Raw genomic sequence first — 13,224 nt, 5'->3', positions numbered from 1 at the left:
TTAGGCAGGGTTGAATTGGATTATATAAACTAACAAACACTATCTACACATTGAAGTCTTGGTTCAATGAAAACAGATACGTATGACTGACAAAGTTTAGTGTACACTATTTATGTCGGTTCTTAACAGCCTACCTCCACCCATCGCCACTGCCATCAACCAGATACACTCTACCAGTGAAATTGCTGTATTCATATTACATATTTTTTAGTAGATAAAAGTAACAACTCACGGTAGTGAACGGTTGGTAGATTTGCCTTGGCAGCATAACCATTCGCGGATCCTCGACTGACTCACACCTAGCGGGCGATTCTTGGCCGGGTCGCATCACTATGATGTCACCGCGGACCAATAGAGCCCACGGGAGATTCACCACCTTCCCTGAAATTAATTTACAGCCAAAATTTAAGCCTTCCTCTCTCATTCAGTGAAATGCAAAAGAAGGCACAACCACTTTACGATGGCTCATGAATAGAAGAGAGTGAATAGTTTGAGATAACAAAAAAAATAGTGATTTGTTGTTGTACAGTGGTATCTATGTATTTCGTTGGTAACCTGCTAGTACATCATATCCATGTCAAATCTTATGCATACATACCAACAAAGATACCAATTTTTGGGAAACAAACACTTTATGGGGAAATATATAGAGATAAAATGAAATCAATTGATATTGAAAATCTATCAATTAAAGCAGGTGTGCATGTGCATCCGCGGAGCTATTTTAATGCGCCCAAGGTATCAGCAATAATTATTACTGATGGTGCTCCAGCAATGGATTCATTTCTCATTGCAAGGGAAATGAATCCTTCACACACTTTATATATTATCATTTGAAGATGTCATGAATGTCGTTCTGAAAATAATCAACAATGTTCGAACATATACTGCGGCAAGTTTAACGTGAAAAGTGGCTGTTTCGAGAACTACAATACTGACAATCCTTTCATAATATATCGCAGCGCCACGACGGCGGCCATGACACTTCAAATTATAATTTTCGCACTCTACCCTTAAATCAAGCAAAATGTTTAAAGCCCTCGTTGAAAAATGTTATTCCTAACAAGATGCCCTTATTTTATATACAGATGTAAGATGGTTAATACTTTGGACGCGGAAGACGCACACGGCGCGTAATGACCAGGCGGCCGATCGATGTAATTAACGTGCATTTTAAAGGGGGCAATTAAAATCTCATTATCTATTCAGCAGCGAAAGCGTTAAGCAAGGACAAACCTCATGGTCGAATTTTTGATCTTTTGGAAGAGATTAAAAAAATTTTCATTTCAAAAGGTCACACACTCAAACAATTAGATAACTTTCGTAACCTCAGGGAAAAAATAAACATATTGCTGAAAGTTCTATAATACCTTTCAAAGCTAAAATACAGTTTTGGATAAATAATTTGGTGAAAAATTCTCTTGTACATTTACCAAAGATGAAAAAAGTGATTGGTGAAATAGTTTTGACCTAAAATTTAACAATTAATGTAGGTATAGGTATAGGTAGCACAACTAGAGTTAAGGTGATCAGAATACTCATACAGAGGCAATTGAATTAATCAAAAAAGGAACAGCCTGTAAAAGAATACTGTATTCTTCAGAAATTCACCAATACACACAATCTTTCGTATCTGTGATCGCCTCAATTTTCATTGCGCGACCTATAACACATAATATTCATGATAATTTTTTTTTTTTTTTAGAAATCCGGCGTCCCCCGCTACTATTACCCTATATCTCAAATGCGCCTGCGTCCGCAATAAGAACCCCTGAATTAGGGAGTCATGTAAGTATGATACCTGGGGAATCTAAAAGAATGTGAAGTGGAGTGTAATTACTTAGAAGTTACTCACCATCCCTGTACGTCCACTGCAGAGTGACGCAAGGGGAGAAGGGAGCGCACAGGTGCGGATAGTTTGATTCATTCCACCCGCATTCTCGCGCCGCACGCTCCAGTTCATCTGCCGTGACAAGAAACATAATACGTTCAACAGTTTCTAACCTTGTCAATCCGACAACAGAGGCAAATAGTGTATTTTAATGACAATCTAGTACTGTTAGGATTACATACGACTTAGTCGTGAGCAATGGTCAACCTTGATTGGCAATTACATGCAACAATTGGATCGTCTCGACATCGTTATGATTGATTCATATATATAATATATTTTCTTCAACTTCGTGGATATACTAAATTGTTTTAAAGCGTGGCATTTTATAAATTATCATAAAAAATGTAAAAAGTGAACGGTGAATCTCTTAAAAATATTTTTTATAGTGGTGAATGTTTTTACATTATGACACCTACGTATAATAGCGCCTTATACATGCATGGATTCACTGGCAGCAATGTCAAAAGTCCTGACTGTCTCTCTAATCTCATTTTTCAAGAGTGAGCGAGACATGATTTTGTCATTTTATGGTACTACTTGACAGTAAAAATCGGTTAACCTCAAAATTCATTCGTAGTTCGTTTTTTTGCCGGCTATCATTCTACTTCGCAGGTGCAGATCGAAAAATTCTCAACTGTCGTATGAAACTTCAGAAGCTTCCAAACTTTTTTGATTCATTCATGCATGCAATCTTGCAACTGCAGGATAATACACGTACATTTCCTTGTTATGGCCGCGATAATACTTACTTACTGTCAACAGTAAATTCATGCACGTGTAAACTAAAAACGTTAAAAAAAAATAATTTATATTTGATTTCACCGCTTTAGTGTGTTTAATAGCGCCTGTACACGTGCATGGATTTACTGTAGGCAATAGTGCTTATGTTAAACTATCATGACAATAACGGTTTACACGTAAAAGTGCTGACTGTCTCTCCAATCTCATTTTTCAAGAGTAAGCGAGGCGCGATGTTGTCATTTTATAATAATATTTGACAGGACGTATTGAAAATCAGTTAACCTCAAAATGAGCAGTTTGTTTTTTTACCGGCAGGTTCGCCAGTATCGTTCTACCTGCGCAGGCGCAGATCTTACTTGCGCATTAAAATTCAAAAGCTTCCAAACTTGTCTGATTCATGCACGCAATCTTGCCAACTGCAGGATAATACATGTTTACCCATACATTTTCTTACTGTGAACAGTAAATCCATGCATGCGTAAACGGGATATTAATCTTACTCACCGAGTGAATGCTTTATCCTCCGAGGAATTTCATTCTTGCTTAACTTATCTTCATTAAACACTAAATATAAATTGAGAAAGACCAATATCCATAGGATTGTGGCCTCGATTGGTAAAAAGTAGTCGATCTTGTCAAAGTTTGACACGCAGAACGATAGGTAGAGAGCGCAGCCGTACAGCAAGGCGATGCACATCGTCGGCCATACAATAAGGGCATTTTGATTAGAAGGGTCGATCGCTTTGAATTTCCATGACCTGAGAAAAAACATAAAGTTGCATTATTGTATATTGACTTATTGTTTAAACAAGAGATTCCTTACCGGAATGCATCATATAACATATCGTCTCTGTTCTGGCAGAACACACTAACTGGAGAATACTAGTTTTGAGTAATTTGACTTTGAAGTTGTTAAAATGTTTGAAATGATCTATCATGTGAGTTTATTAAGTAATCGTAAAAAGGATGACTTTAAAATAAAGACTGTTTATTTATTAAGATGGTTTCCAGACGGTAAAGTTTGAAATAAGGAACATTTTGGTATAACTAACTCAATATGTCATTTTTTCGAATTAGTGTCTTCTGCCAGAACAGTGACGATATATTAACTCTAGAATAAGAATATTTGGTACATTACGGTTATACCGGACACAGTCTACAAGAAAGTCTAGGCGTGCTAGTAATCGGCAACCTTTTCTTATGTGTATTCTGTCACATTTACTAGTAGGGATTCCTACTATATTATTTGTTAGATTATTATCCACTTAGAGCAGTGATACCCAACTGCGGTTTCGCGAGCGGTGACGTTTCGCAAATATTTTTGTGACCACTGTTAAAATTGAAGTAGATTTATGATTTTTTGTTAGATATCGCATTACATAATATAATAATAAGTGCAGGAAGGAAAAAGGAAAAAAAAAATGTTGATAAGTAGGTATGTATCGAAAGGGCGGGGCTAAGGGATGCCTTCATCCAGCAGTGCATCGACCCCCAGCAGTGGCGCACGCAGGATTTAATATTGGGGGGGCCAAGGAGGAGAATGTAAATTAGTCCCATAGGCTCTTTTTCGTCTTTTGTCTATTGCACTCGGTGTACCTATACACTGATCCCCACATCCTGAAACGGGCCCTCAGGCTAGGATATTTGGCGGGCCCCCTACCTACCGCTAAGATTAAAGGTAGTGTGAAACACTACATTAAAGGTTTTTCAAATTGTGTTTTAGTTCAAATTAAGGGTACTTATACAGGGGATTATTGGCGATTTTTAATACGTCTACTTTAATAATGGAGCTGTCGAGTATCTAAATATAGTAAACCTGAGTATATAAAACATATTGCACAATTATATAAGAAATTGAAAATGTTCATGACCATGAAGTATAATAGCGCCGCAAGCGACTTTTTTTTACTATTAAAGCTAATTTATGATGTGTGTTTATCTCACTTATCTGGTCAACCCGACACGCCGGGCCCCCAGGCTAGAGCCCTGTCAGCCCTCCCCAGCCATGACCTACACCACTCCGGAATTCGGGTGGACACCGAGAATTTTTTGATAGTTCAATTAGGGATTGTGTTTCTAAAACAACCTGACATAAGTGTTTTGAAATTTTTGTGTTAGAAATTAAAATCTAAGAGATTTTTCTAAAAAGGGTGCTGGAGAATTATTACAAATCATTTTTTTGCCGTGTCTTTATTTGTCTAAGCCCAAAGGTATAGTTTATTGGCTTTCAATTTCAATGTTTAAAATCATTCCGATAATTTTCATGTTTGGGGGATGCCAGGGCCCCTTGGCCCCCCCCTTGGGTGAGCCACTGACCCCCAGTTGATAATAATATTTATTAATATTAATTGGTGTTACATAGGTATGTTTCTTTTGATTTCTTCATTGAAAAATGTGAATTACATGCCTGTTTCCAAGTATATTTTTGGCGATATGGAGAAAGAGGGTTAAAATTTACACAGTCATGTTATACTTACTAGCTACGAATATAGATAAATTTTGAGACTATACATTGAAAGGGGTGGTGGCTAAGGCTACATAGGCAGGTGCCTTGCTTGGTGGCCCACGTGCTAGGTGACATATCCTAGCGAACGGACACACTATACTATCACAATGGCAAAACTGCACGCTTCACGCCTCGCTACGTGATTATTAGTCACCTAGTGAGTCTCCCGGCGAACAAATGTGTTAGTTATTTTTAATGTGTCACCTAGTGATTTTGCAAGATGGTGGATGTTTCTTCAGTATGACAAACGTCAAACACCACATATTTTGAGGTTATGAATAATGACGCATGGGATGAATTGACATTATGCACCCACAAGTTCGAATTTGAGACTTTCGAAATTTTAAACTAAAATTCTCTGTGAGAAGTAGCTTTCTGGTTAGTTTTGAGAGTGACATCGTTGTTGACTTGAGTGCTCCCAAATGTCAAATGAATTTGTACCTAAAGCTGCGTTGACACGGTCCAAGTACGATCCAAGTAGACTTGGATAGGAATAATTAGTATGAAGATGTCTCATCCAAGTGACAGCTTCATACTATTTATTCCTATCCAAGTTAACTTGGATGAGTAGGACGCGGTCCAAGTAGCTTGGATAGGAATAATTAGTATGAAGATGTCTCATCAAAGTGACAGCTTCATACTATTTATTCCTATTTAAGTTAACTCGGATGAGTAGGACACGGTCCAAGTAGCTTGAATAGGAATAATTAGTATGAAGATGTCTCATCAAAGTGACAGCTTCATACTATTTATTCCTATCTAAGTTAACTCGGATGAGTAGGACACGGTCCAAGTAGCTTGAATAGGAACAATTAGTATGAAGATGTCTCATACGAGTGCACTTGGATAGGCATAAATAGTATGAAGCTGTCACTTGGATGGCATTCGATCCAAGTGTACTTGGATCGTACTTGGACCGTGTCAACGCGGCTTAAGCACGTAGCGTGCAATGTGGCAGTAGTGTTTTTAGTAGACAAGAATAGCACATAGCTCAACACTAACAAAGCACCTACCTATGTGGCCTTAGCCTAAGAGTGGCACTTTACTTAGGTGTGTCAATGCCTTCTGCTTTACGTATATATTTTATAATTTATCTCTCTGGTCCATAATATCTATTAGCTAAAGAGATGGTTCTAAAAAGGTTGGTTATCACAGACACCCAGCTAGCATAATTATTATGAAAAGCTCGATTTGTATATAAATGTTTTAATTAGGAATGAAGATAATATTATGTAGATTTAATATTGTAATACAAAAAAATACAATCAGTGTGCAACTAACCAGACACTACATTATGTTCTGTGTCACAGCCACAGAAGACAAATAAATATAAGCAAATGCAAAAATAAATAATGTTAAAACTAACCTAGAAACTTTGTTAGATTCAAAACTCGTCAATTCAGCGCTGATATCTTGTTTTAACTGCCTAAGAGCATCTTGTGTTATTAAACCAATTCGTTCACTATTAATACTATTATTACCCATTCTTCAATAAAATGTAAAATGAAATAATTATTGAAATGTCAGTTGTAGAATTACTTTTATTTTTCTATTTATTATTATGAAACAACCACTGACTGTCAAAAGTGTCGCCAAAGTGTTAAAGCTGGTATACATGGACCTGTATTATAGATAACAGTGTCGCTCTATGAAAGTGTCTACATGAAATTTGGTTGAGAAAACATGTCGTCCTATAAGAATGAAGTTAGCACCGAGGTGTATCTCTATAAACGTCATAATAAGGCAGGATTATTTTTCGGTGCTGTTGTAAACTGTCAAATTATTTTGGGAAGAAACAAGGTAAGCATATTTCGAGATCATTTCAATTGACCAATATTCATCATCCATGTATTGTATTAACTTTACTTTTGAATCATTTATAATATTATCGTTTCTCATTCTTCCCATTTTGTAAGTTTCTCAATAATATCGCCGCATTTTATTACGTTGGTAGACATGTCCGTGTTGTGATTTCTTGGAAATACATATTTTGATAATTTACACTGAATGGTTGGCAACGCTCACCGTGGCTCACTAGTAAAAATCATCTCGGTTGAATAATATTTTGCGATCTGTCGATAAACGGGCGAATAAAACTCGCGTGTGAAGATTAATACGGTGATTGTGTGACCGCGTCTCCCCGTCAATCGGGCGGGATACTAATGTTGCGCTAGGATTTCGCGAGTTACCGAAAGTAATTCCGTCGGCCTTTCCCATTTATCGGAAACGCCATTCGAGGACAATGAAAAAAAAATAAAGAAAGTATTCGCCCGCTCAGTGATACGATGTCAACCCAAAAGATTCCAATCGCGGCGAGGGTGCGATGTTAAACATATCCTCCCTAGGAAGCGCGTATTCCTCGTGTAGCGATTTTCGGATTCGATGACGTTCGCGTTCTGTTATCGAGAGAAGTCGTCGCGTTTTTTATAAGGCAATTCGGCGAATTTCAAAATTTCCCAAGTCGTTTTCGAGAAATGCGCGAGTGAAAAGAGATACCAGTGAATATGATCAGTGAAAACGAAAAAGTGAGTTGTAAACATTCGCTGATTAGATCTCCTAGAAGGACTCGAAAGTCGAGGATGGCTGATCTGACAGTGACAGCGCTATTGTTGACGTTTACGGCGTGGACCGTCGTCGCCGAAGACCATCCGCAGTGCATGTCGGGAATGTCATCGCCCGGGGCCACGTTCCCCCGCGGCGACATCACCCTGTTGGTGGGAAGCCCTCTGGACATCGTGTGTGTGATAGATCCCTCTCATCACATGGCTTCCGGATACAATTCCACGAATTTGCAATTCTATAATGGAAGCCAGCCGGTCGATCGGAAGTACCTCACGATCATCAACGACACCGCACTGCAATTGCACATTGACAAACCCCCCGCTTCTAACTCTTGGTACACCTGCAAGCTGATAAAGGAAACACAGGTCGAGGTGGCCGTCTGCATGAACGCCGTCACCATCGGCACAGTTCCGGAGAAGGTGAATAATTTCACCTGTCTGTCTCTCAACTGGAATAACATGACTTGTACGTGGACCCCCCCTCACAACTACGTCGCCACATCGTACACGCTGACGTATACGCTGAATGGGCGAGCCAGTCGAAACTACCTCTTCAAATGTCCCACGATGACTTTCAAACCGAATAACACCTACAGTTGTTTCTGGGACGAGACCACAGAACCTCACTATCGTCAGGCGCCGGCTTTCTTCCAGTTTAATTTGACGTCCTCCAACAAGTTCGGCAGCAAGTGGCGATCGTTCGAGTGGAACCATTTCGGGCATGTGAAGCCTTCAAAGCCGGTCGGCCTAATCGCCACCAACAAAAGCGATCACGGTGTCAAACTCAGGTGGAACGTCCCTAGCCCGATGGAAAATTTCCCTGAAAAGCTATTGCACCGAATAAGGTACCGTTGCGAAATTGATCCTAAAGATGAATGGGTGGAGGCCGACGTGTCGTCTCTGCCCACGAAAGGCGCTCACTATGTCTATGACCTACCTCTGGCATACGCAAATATGCGATACGATGTGCGGGTCTTTCTTCGTTCAGAACCGGCCGTCGGAGAAGACATGTGGTCCGATTTCGCCTCTACTCTTCTCAGAACTCTGGGAAAGCGTCCAGACCGTCCACCCCAGACGGACAATGGTAGCTTCGAAGTGATCAACCATCTCGAAAACCGAGACGTGTACGTCTATTGGAAACAGATCAATGTTTATGAACAAAACGGGGAAAATTTCAAATACATAATTTCGGCGCACGTAGAAGGATCCTCGAAGCCCATTCAGTCAGTCAACAGCACTAAGGTTTACGCCCTATTCAAGAAGATTCCACACAGTAAAGTGACTTTCACGATCGTCTCGGCTTCCGACCAAGGAGAGTCGGCGGAGAGCTCTCGAGTGGTCGTGCCCGAGCAGAGCAATCTGTTACCGGAGCCTTCGGCCTTCACCAAAATAGCGTTCGGAGAAAATATCTATGAGCTGTCGTGGCGCGACGCGAAGCAAATCGAGGTGGAGAGCTATACCATCTACTGGTGTGACAGCTCACGAGACAGGCCTTTCCAGTGCGACGGTCAAATGGAGTGGGAAAGGGTGCCGGCATCTGTCGACACTAAAAACATAACAGTGGCTGAAGACAAAATTTACCAATTCGCGATATCTGCGAATCGCGGAAGTCTCAGTAGCGGAATGGTGTGGGCATCGTGCACCGTCATCCCCAATAAGATAATCGGCAAAATGAAGAACGTCTGGATTAACAGAGTCGGTTCCACGTTCATAGAAGTCGGATGGAAACTGGAGTGCTCTGACAGAATAGGCGTCGTCAAAGGATATCGAATATATTACTGCCCGATCGTCGGACCGCACAATGTTTCCTGCAAAGAGCCGGCGCAGAACCAGACTGTGGTGAGGTCACCTGAATACATCCACAGTAACGTGACGGGCCTCAAGCCGTACACGACGTACGCCATCAACATCGCCGTCATCACCAGCCACGGCGATGGTCTTCAGAGTGACACTCTTACTAATACGACGCTCGAGGGAGCACCGTCACCCCCTCGCAACGTCAGAATAGCAGACCTCTCTAATACGCGAATGCTCGTTACCTGGGATGCACCCACTTTCATGAACGGAGTTCTTCGTAAGTATCAGGTCAACTACTATAACGGCATCACTGTCGGCTCTGTCAACGTAGAGAGCACTGAAAGTTTCACGGAAGCGAAGCTCCATAATCTGACAAGCTACACTAACTACACCGTATCCGTCGAGGCCTGCACGGTAACCTGTTCTCGTCCTTCCGAGACGATCATGGTCAGGACGGCGATAGGGAATCCGGGTCCGGTGTCCAAACCTTCCGTAGTGGGGGACAACAACGTCACGGATGGCGTGCATCTGAAGTGGGCGCCTCCCGAAATACCGGGCGGACCCATCGATGTGTACGAAGTGCGCGTGGTGGAAATCGCCATGGACCAGACGAACGTCACTCACGATTACAACACGACCGCCACAGAATTCACCGTGCCGCATTCGGCGTGCCAATCTGAAAACGCCAAATCAAACCTGTACAGCGTGCGAGCGATAAACATAGACAGCGCGGAAGACCACGGAGCGGCCGCTCTGACGCGAATCGAGGCGGTCACCGTCAACAGGCGACCGCCGGGAGACACGAACGTCGTGGCGTACGCCAGCCCGTGGAGTAACGCCGCCGACAATATCTGCACGTCCGCCCACTCCGACATGCCGTTCTTCGCGTGGTTCGCCATCGGGGTCGCCCTCTTCTTCGTCGTACTGCTCACCGCCTTCGTCTCGAGGCGCCTGTGGTCTCACTACAAGAAGATGAAAAACATAGCGGTGTGCTTGCCCATCGGCCTGGAGACTCCTCTGCCCGAAAAAGAATCTAAACTATCTTCCGGCGGCTGGACTCATCAGCCGAAGCACGGAAAAGACCACGACAAGTCGTACACGGCGTCGTCCGCGGACGAAGTCTCCCTGTTGCCCAACAGAAAAATTTCGCATCGCGTCTCGCCGAACGCGGGCGACGCCGCCGACCTGAGCGTCAACACGGACGGCACCACCCTCTCCCTGACGTCGTCCGGCAGACCCTCCTCCGAGGGCGGCAAGGGTTCGGCCCCCGCCGACTCTGGCTCTCCGTCCGCAGACTCTTCCCTCAGACTGCGAAACAAGAGCTCGGGCGGATCGAGACCCGCCTCCGCCGCTTCGTCCGACCCGCCGACCTGGAACTCTCCTTACACGAAACGCGACTCCGTCCGGGAGTCCGCGTCAGCCATCGGACCCTACTCCGCCGTCGGAGCTTGGATGCCGGGCGATTACCTCATCAAGAGCGATCCGCCGTCTCCTTTCGAAACGACCGCTCCGAAGGAAGGATACGTCAGCGTCGGCTTTCAGATGGACGGCGAATATCCGAATATCGATCTCGCCGCCCTCGGCGTGAACTCCGCTCCGGACAGGGGCGCCGGAGAATACGTCTCCATCCCGGAGATGTCGACCCTGATGAGCCCGAAGGAGACGGCGCCCCGTCGACTGGCGGGACTCGGACCCGTCGTCGACTTGCCTTCGGGATACGTGAAAACCGCCCCGGAGGTCGCGTTCAGACCGCTCCTCCGAGACACTCCCGCCGTCGGCAACCCTTCGGGTTACGTCAGCATAGACGACCCCATCGTCCGACGCCAGCAGGATCCGACCCCCGTCCGCCCGGACGTCGATCCGGGATACGTCAAATGCGACGATGCCAGGTTTACTGCGGCGGTACCGCAGGCGGCCGCGAGCCCGGGCTACGTCAGGCACGCCAACGTCCCCTCCATGAGGATAAGCGCGCCGCCTCTCATGACCGAGAAGATGCCGAACGACAGGAGGTCCTCGGACTATTCCAAAAGTCACAACTACATCTCGCCGAAGCTGTCCGACGCGGAATCGGGAGGTCCCCGATCCGCCGAGTCGTCCCTCTCGCCCGAGTCCTACTGCCGGCTGGGACTGAACAAGTCCTCCCCGCAGCAGTTCGACTTCAGCCGGGCCGGAGACGACGTCGCCCTCGAAGACATGTCCAATGTCGACTCATATTTGCCATACAGTAGTAATAACGGTAGCAACATTCGCGCTGGCAGACGCTGAACGTGTTTGCTGAAATCGAAACTAAATCTAATAGCGTCGGATCTAATATTAATAAATTAAACAAAAGTTTCAACCGATTGACTAATCATTCATTGTTGAAACTCGCAACGAAATATAAAAGTGATAGAACTGGATTTAAATTATAATATGACTGTCGTTATTCTATTCTATATAAAAACGTTTTTTAACCTGTGACGTATTTGTTATGTTTACATAACACAAAAGCGTTGTAAAGAATTTGTGAAAAGTTTATTAGGAGCTAAGAATATTAACGTGATTAATTAGTTTTCGTGGACATTAGACAATTATTAGACAGTGGATTTATCGTAAGACAAGACAATTCAAAAGGAGACATCACAACATGGTATCATTGGAAGGCCGCCTCTCAAAATCATATGCTTAGGTAAGAACATTACATTATTTTTACACTTCTTTCCTCATTATAACTTGTTTGTGATATTGATTCATTGATACGTTGCGCTTCAAAGTCAAGACACTTGACGCTTTTTGCCAGCAAAAAAAATCAACGGTGATTTTTTAAAATTCCGGTTCCGGTCGGCAGTTTTTTTTCCGTTTTCAACTTCCCGATTTGAGATTCACATTTCTTCATTATTTCTTGAGATTCCTCGAGGCGAGATGATTGGGAGTGTATGCTGCGGCGCATTGCGTTAATTGAACGATCTCAAAAAATCGCAATACACAGTGTTTCATTTTGATTCTTTTCATTGATCTACAAATTGCAAATGGTATTGGTTAGTTTTTTTAAATTCAATTAAACCTTGCCTCTAGACCATGGGTGGCCAACCTTTTCAGCAGCCGGGCCGGATTCTAAAAAAGAGATTTCCCACCGGGCCGCGCAACCGATTTTTTTTTATTATACAAAACAAAAAAGAAATATATATTAATAAAATAAAACAAAAATGAGAATCTAATATAAAAATAATAAATTTTAGTGAGAATTTTGATTTTGTGTGGCAGAACTAAGTGCATCAATATCGATATCGAGTGAGGTTATTCCTACACGCAAACAGTTTTGCAAATGCACATCAGTAATTATTCGTATTCTCACTCGGGATTTAATATGCTTCATCCGACTAAAAAGCTGTTCACACATGTAAATGATTCTAAAATAGCGAAGTCATATTTAGAGCATGTTTGTAAAATGCAGGATATTTCTCCTTGTCCAAATGAGTTTTGTAAAACTCTTCCTAACCAACCTTATGAAATTTCTCCTTTAACTGTTCATCGCAACATATTAATTAATTCACAATGTTCCATTTGTAAATTTCCCAGTAATAAATTCTCGTCTACGGAGAATGGCGTAGAAATGCAGCAAAAAGCAAACGGTGCTTTTTAAAATCTTGAGCCAATATCGAATCTCAATTTGTAATTAAATTAGTATATCTAGCGGCAGCATTTGATATTATTTTTATTTTCTCACTGCTCCACGGGCCACAAGT

General features: G+C 42.7%; 3 protein-coding genes across 4 annotated transcripts in view; 2 read left to right on the top strand and 1 right to left on the bottom strand.

The window, feature by feature from the left end:
* The window catches only part of l(2)k05819 (transmembrane protein 94-like protein l(2)k05819), a 61,389-nt gene extending 54,704 nt beyond the window's left edge, over nt 1-6,685 (bottom strand). Inside the window, exons 1-4 of the mRNA XM_085949339.1 lie at nt 6,508-6,685; nt 3,140-3,393; nt 1,856-1,963; nt 233-381 (exon numbers count right to left, since the gene is read on the bottom strand). Of these exons, the coding sequence (XP_085805465.1) occupies nt 233-381; nt 1,856-1,963; nt 3,140-3,393; nt 6,508-6,626 (630 nt within the window). The 5' untranslated portion in view covers nt 6,627-6,685. The remainder of the gene's footprint in view (nt 1-232; nt 382-1,855; nt 1,964-3,139; nt 3,394-6,507) is intronic.
* Nucleotides 6,686-6,851: 166 nt separating this feature from the next.
* LOC147069985 (WASH complex subunit 1-like) overlaps nt 6,852-13,224 on the top strand; it is a 39,267-nt gene continuing 32,894 nt past the window's right edge. The window contains exon 1 of one of the 2 annotated variants that reach the window (XM_085949504.1): nt 6,852-6,941. The gene's annotated coding sequence lies outside the window, so the exon portion shown is untranslated. Of the gene's footprint in view, nt 6,942-11,220; nt 12,168-13,224 lie in introns of those variants that run through there. The other variant, XM_085949505.1, reaches the window with a different exon arrangement.
* Nucleotides 7,133-12,167, top strand: LOC147069987 (cytokine receptor-like). The gene has a single exon (XM_085949503.1). It carries the CDS (start codon nt 7,646-7,648, stop codon nt 11,762-11,764), a length of 4,119 nt encoding a protein of 1,372 aa, XP_085805629.1. The 5' UTR covers nt 7,133-7,645; the 3' UTR covers nt 11,765-12,167.

Source organism: Rhyacophila brunnea, unplaced genomic scaffold (genome assembly GCF_057557595.1).
Source record: "Rhyacophila brunnea isolate RB1 unplaced genomic scaffold, BYU_Rbru_1.0 scaffold_22, whole genome shotgun sequence".
NCBI classification, from domain to species: Eukaryota; Metazoa; Arthropoda; class Insecta; order Trichoptera; family Rhyacophilidae; genus Rhyacophila; species Rhyacophila brunnea.
The sequence above is the reverse complement of the archived record's forward strand: the minus strand, read 5'-3'. Positions and strand labels throughout refer to the sequence as shown.

Bases quoted from the DNA above. Each gene is read 5' to 3' on its own strand.
- LOC147069987 (XM_085949503.1), top strand. From the start codon at position 7,646: ATGATCAGTGAAAACGAAAAAGTGAGTTGTAAACATTCGCTGATTAGA.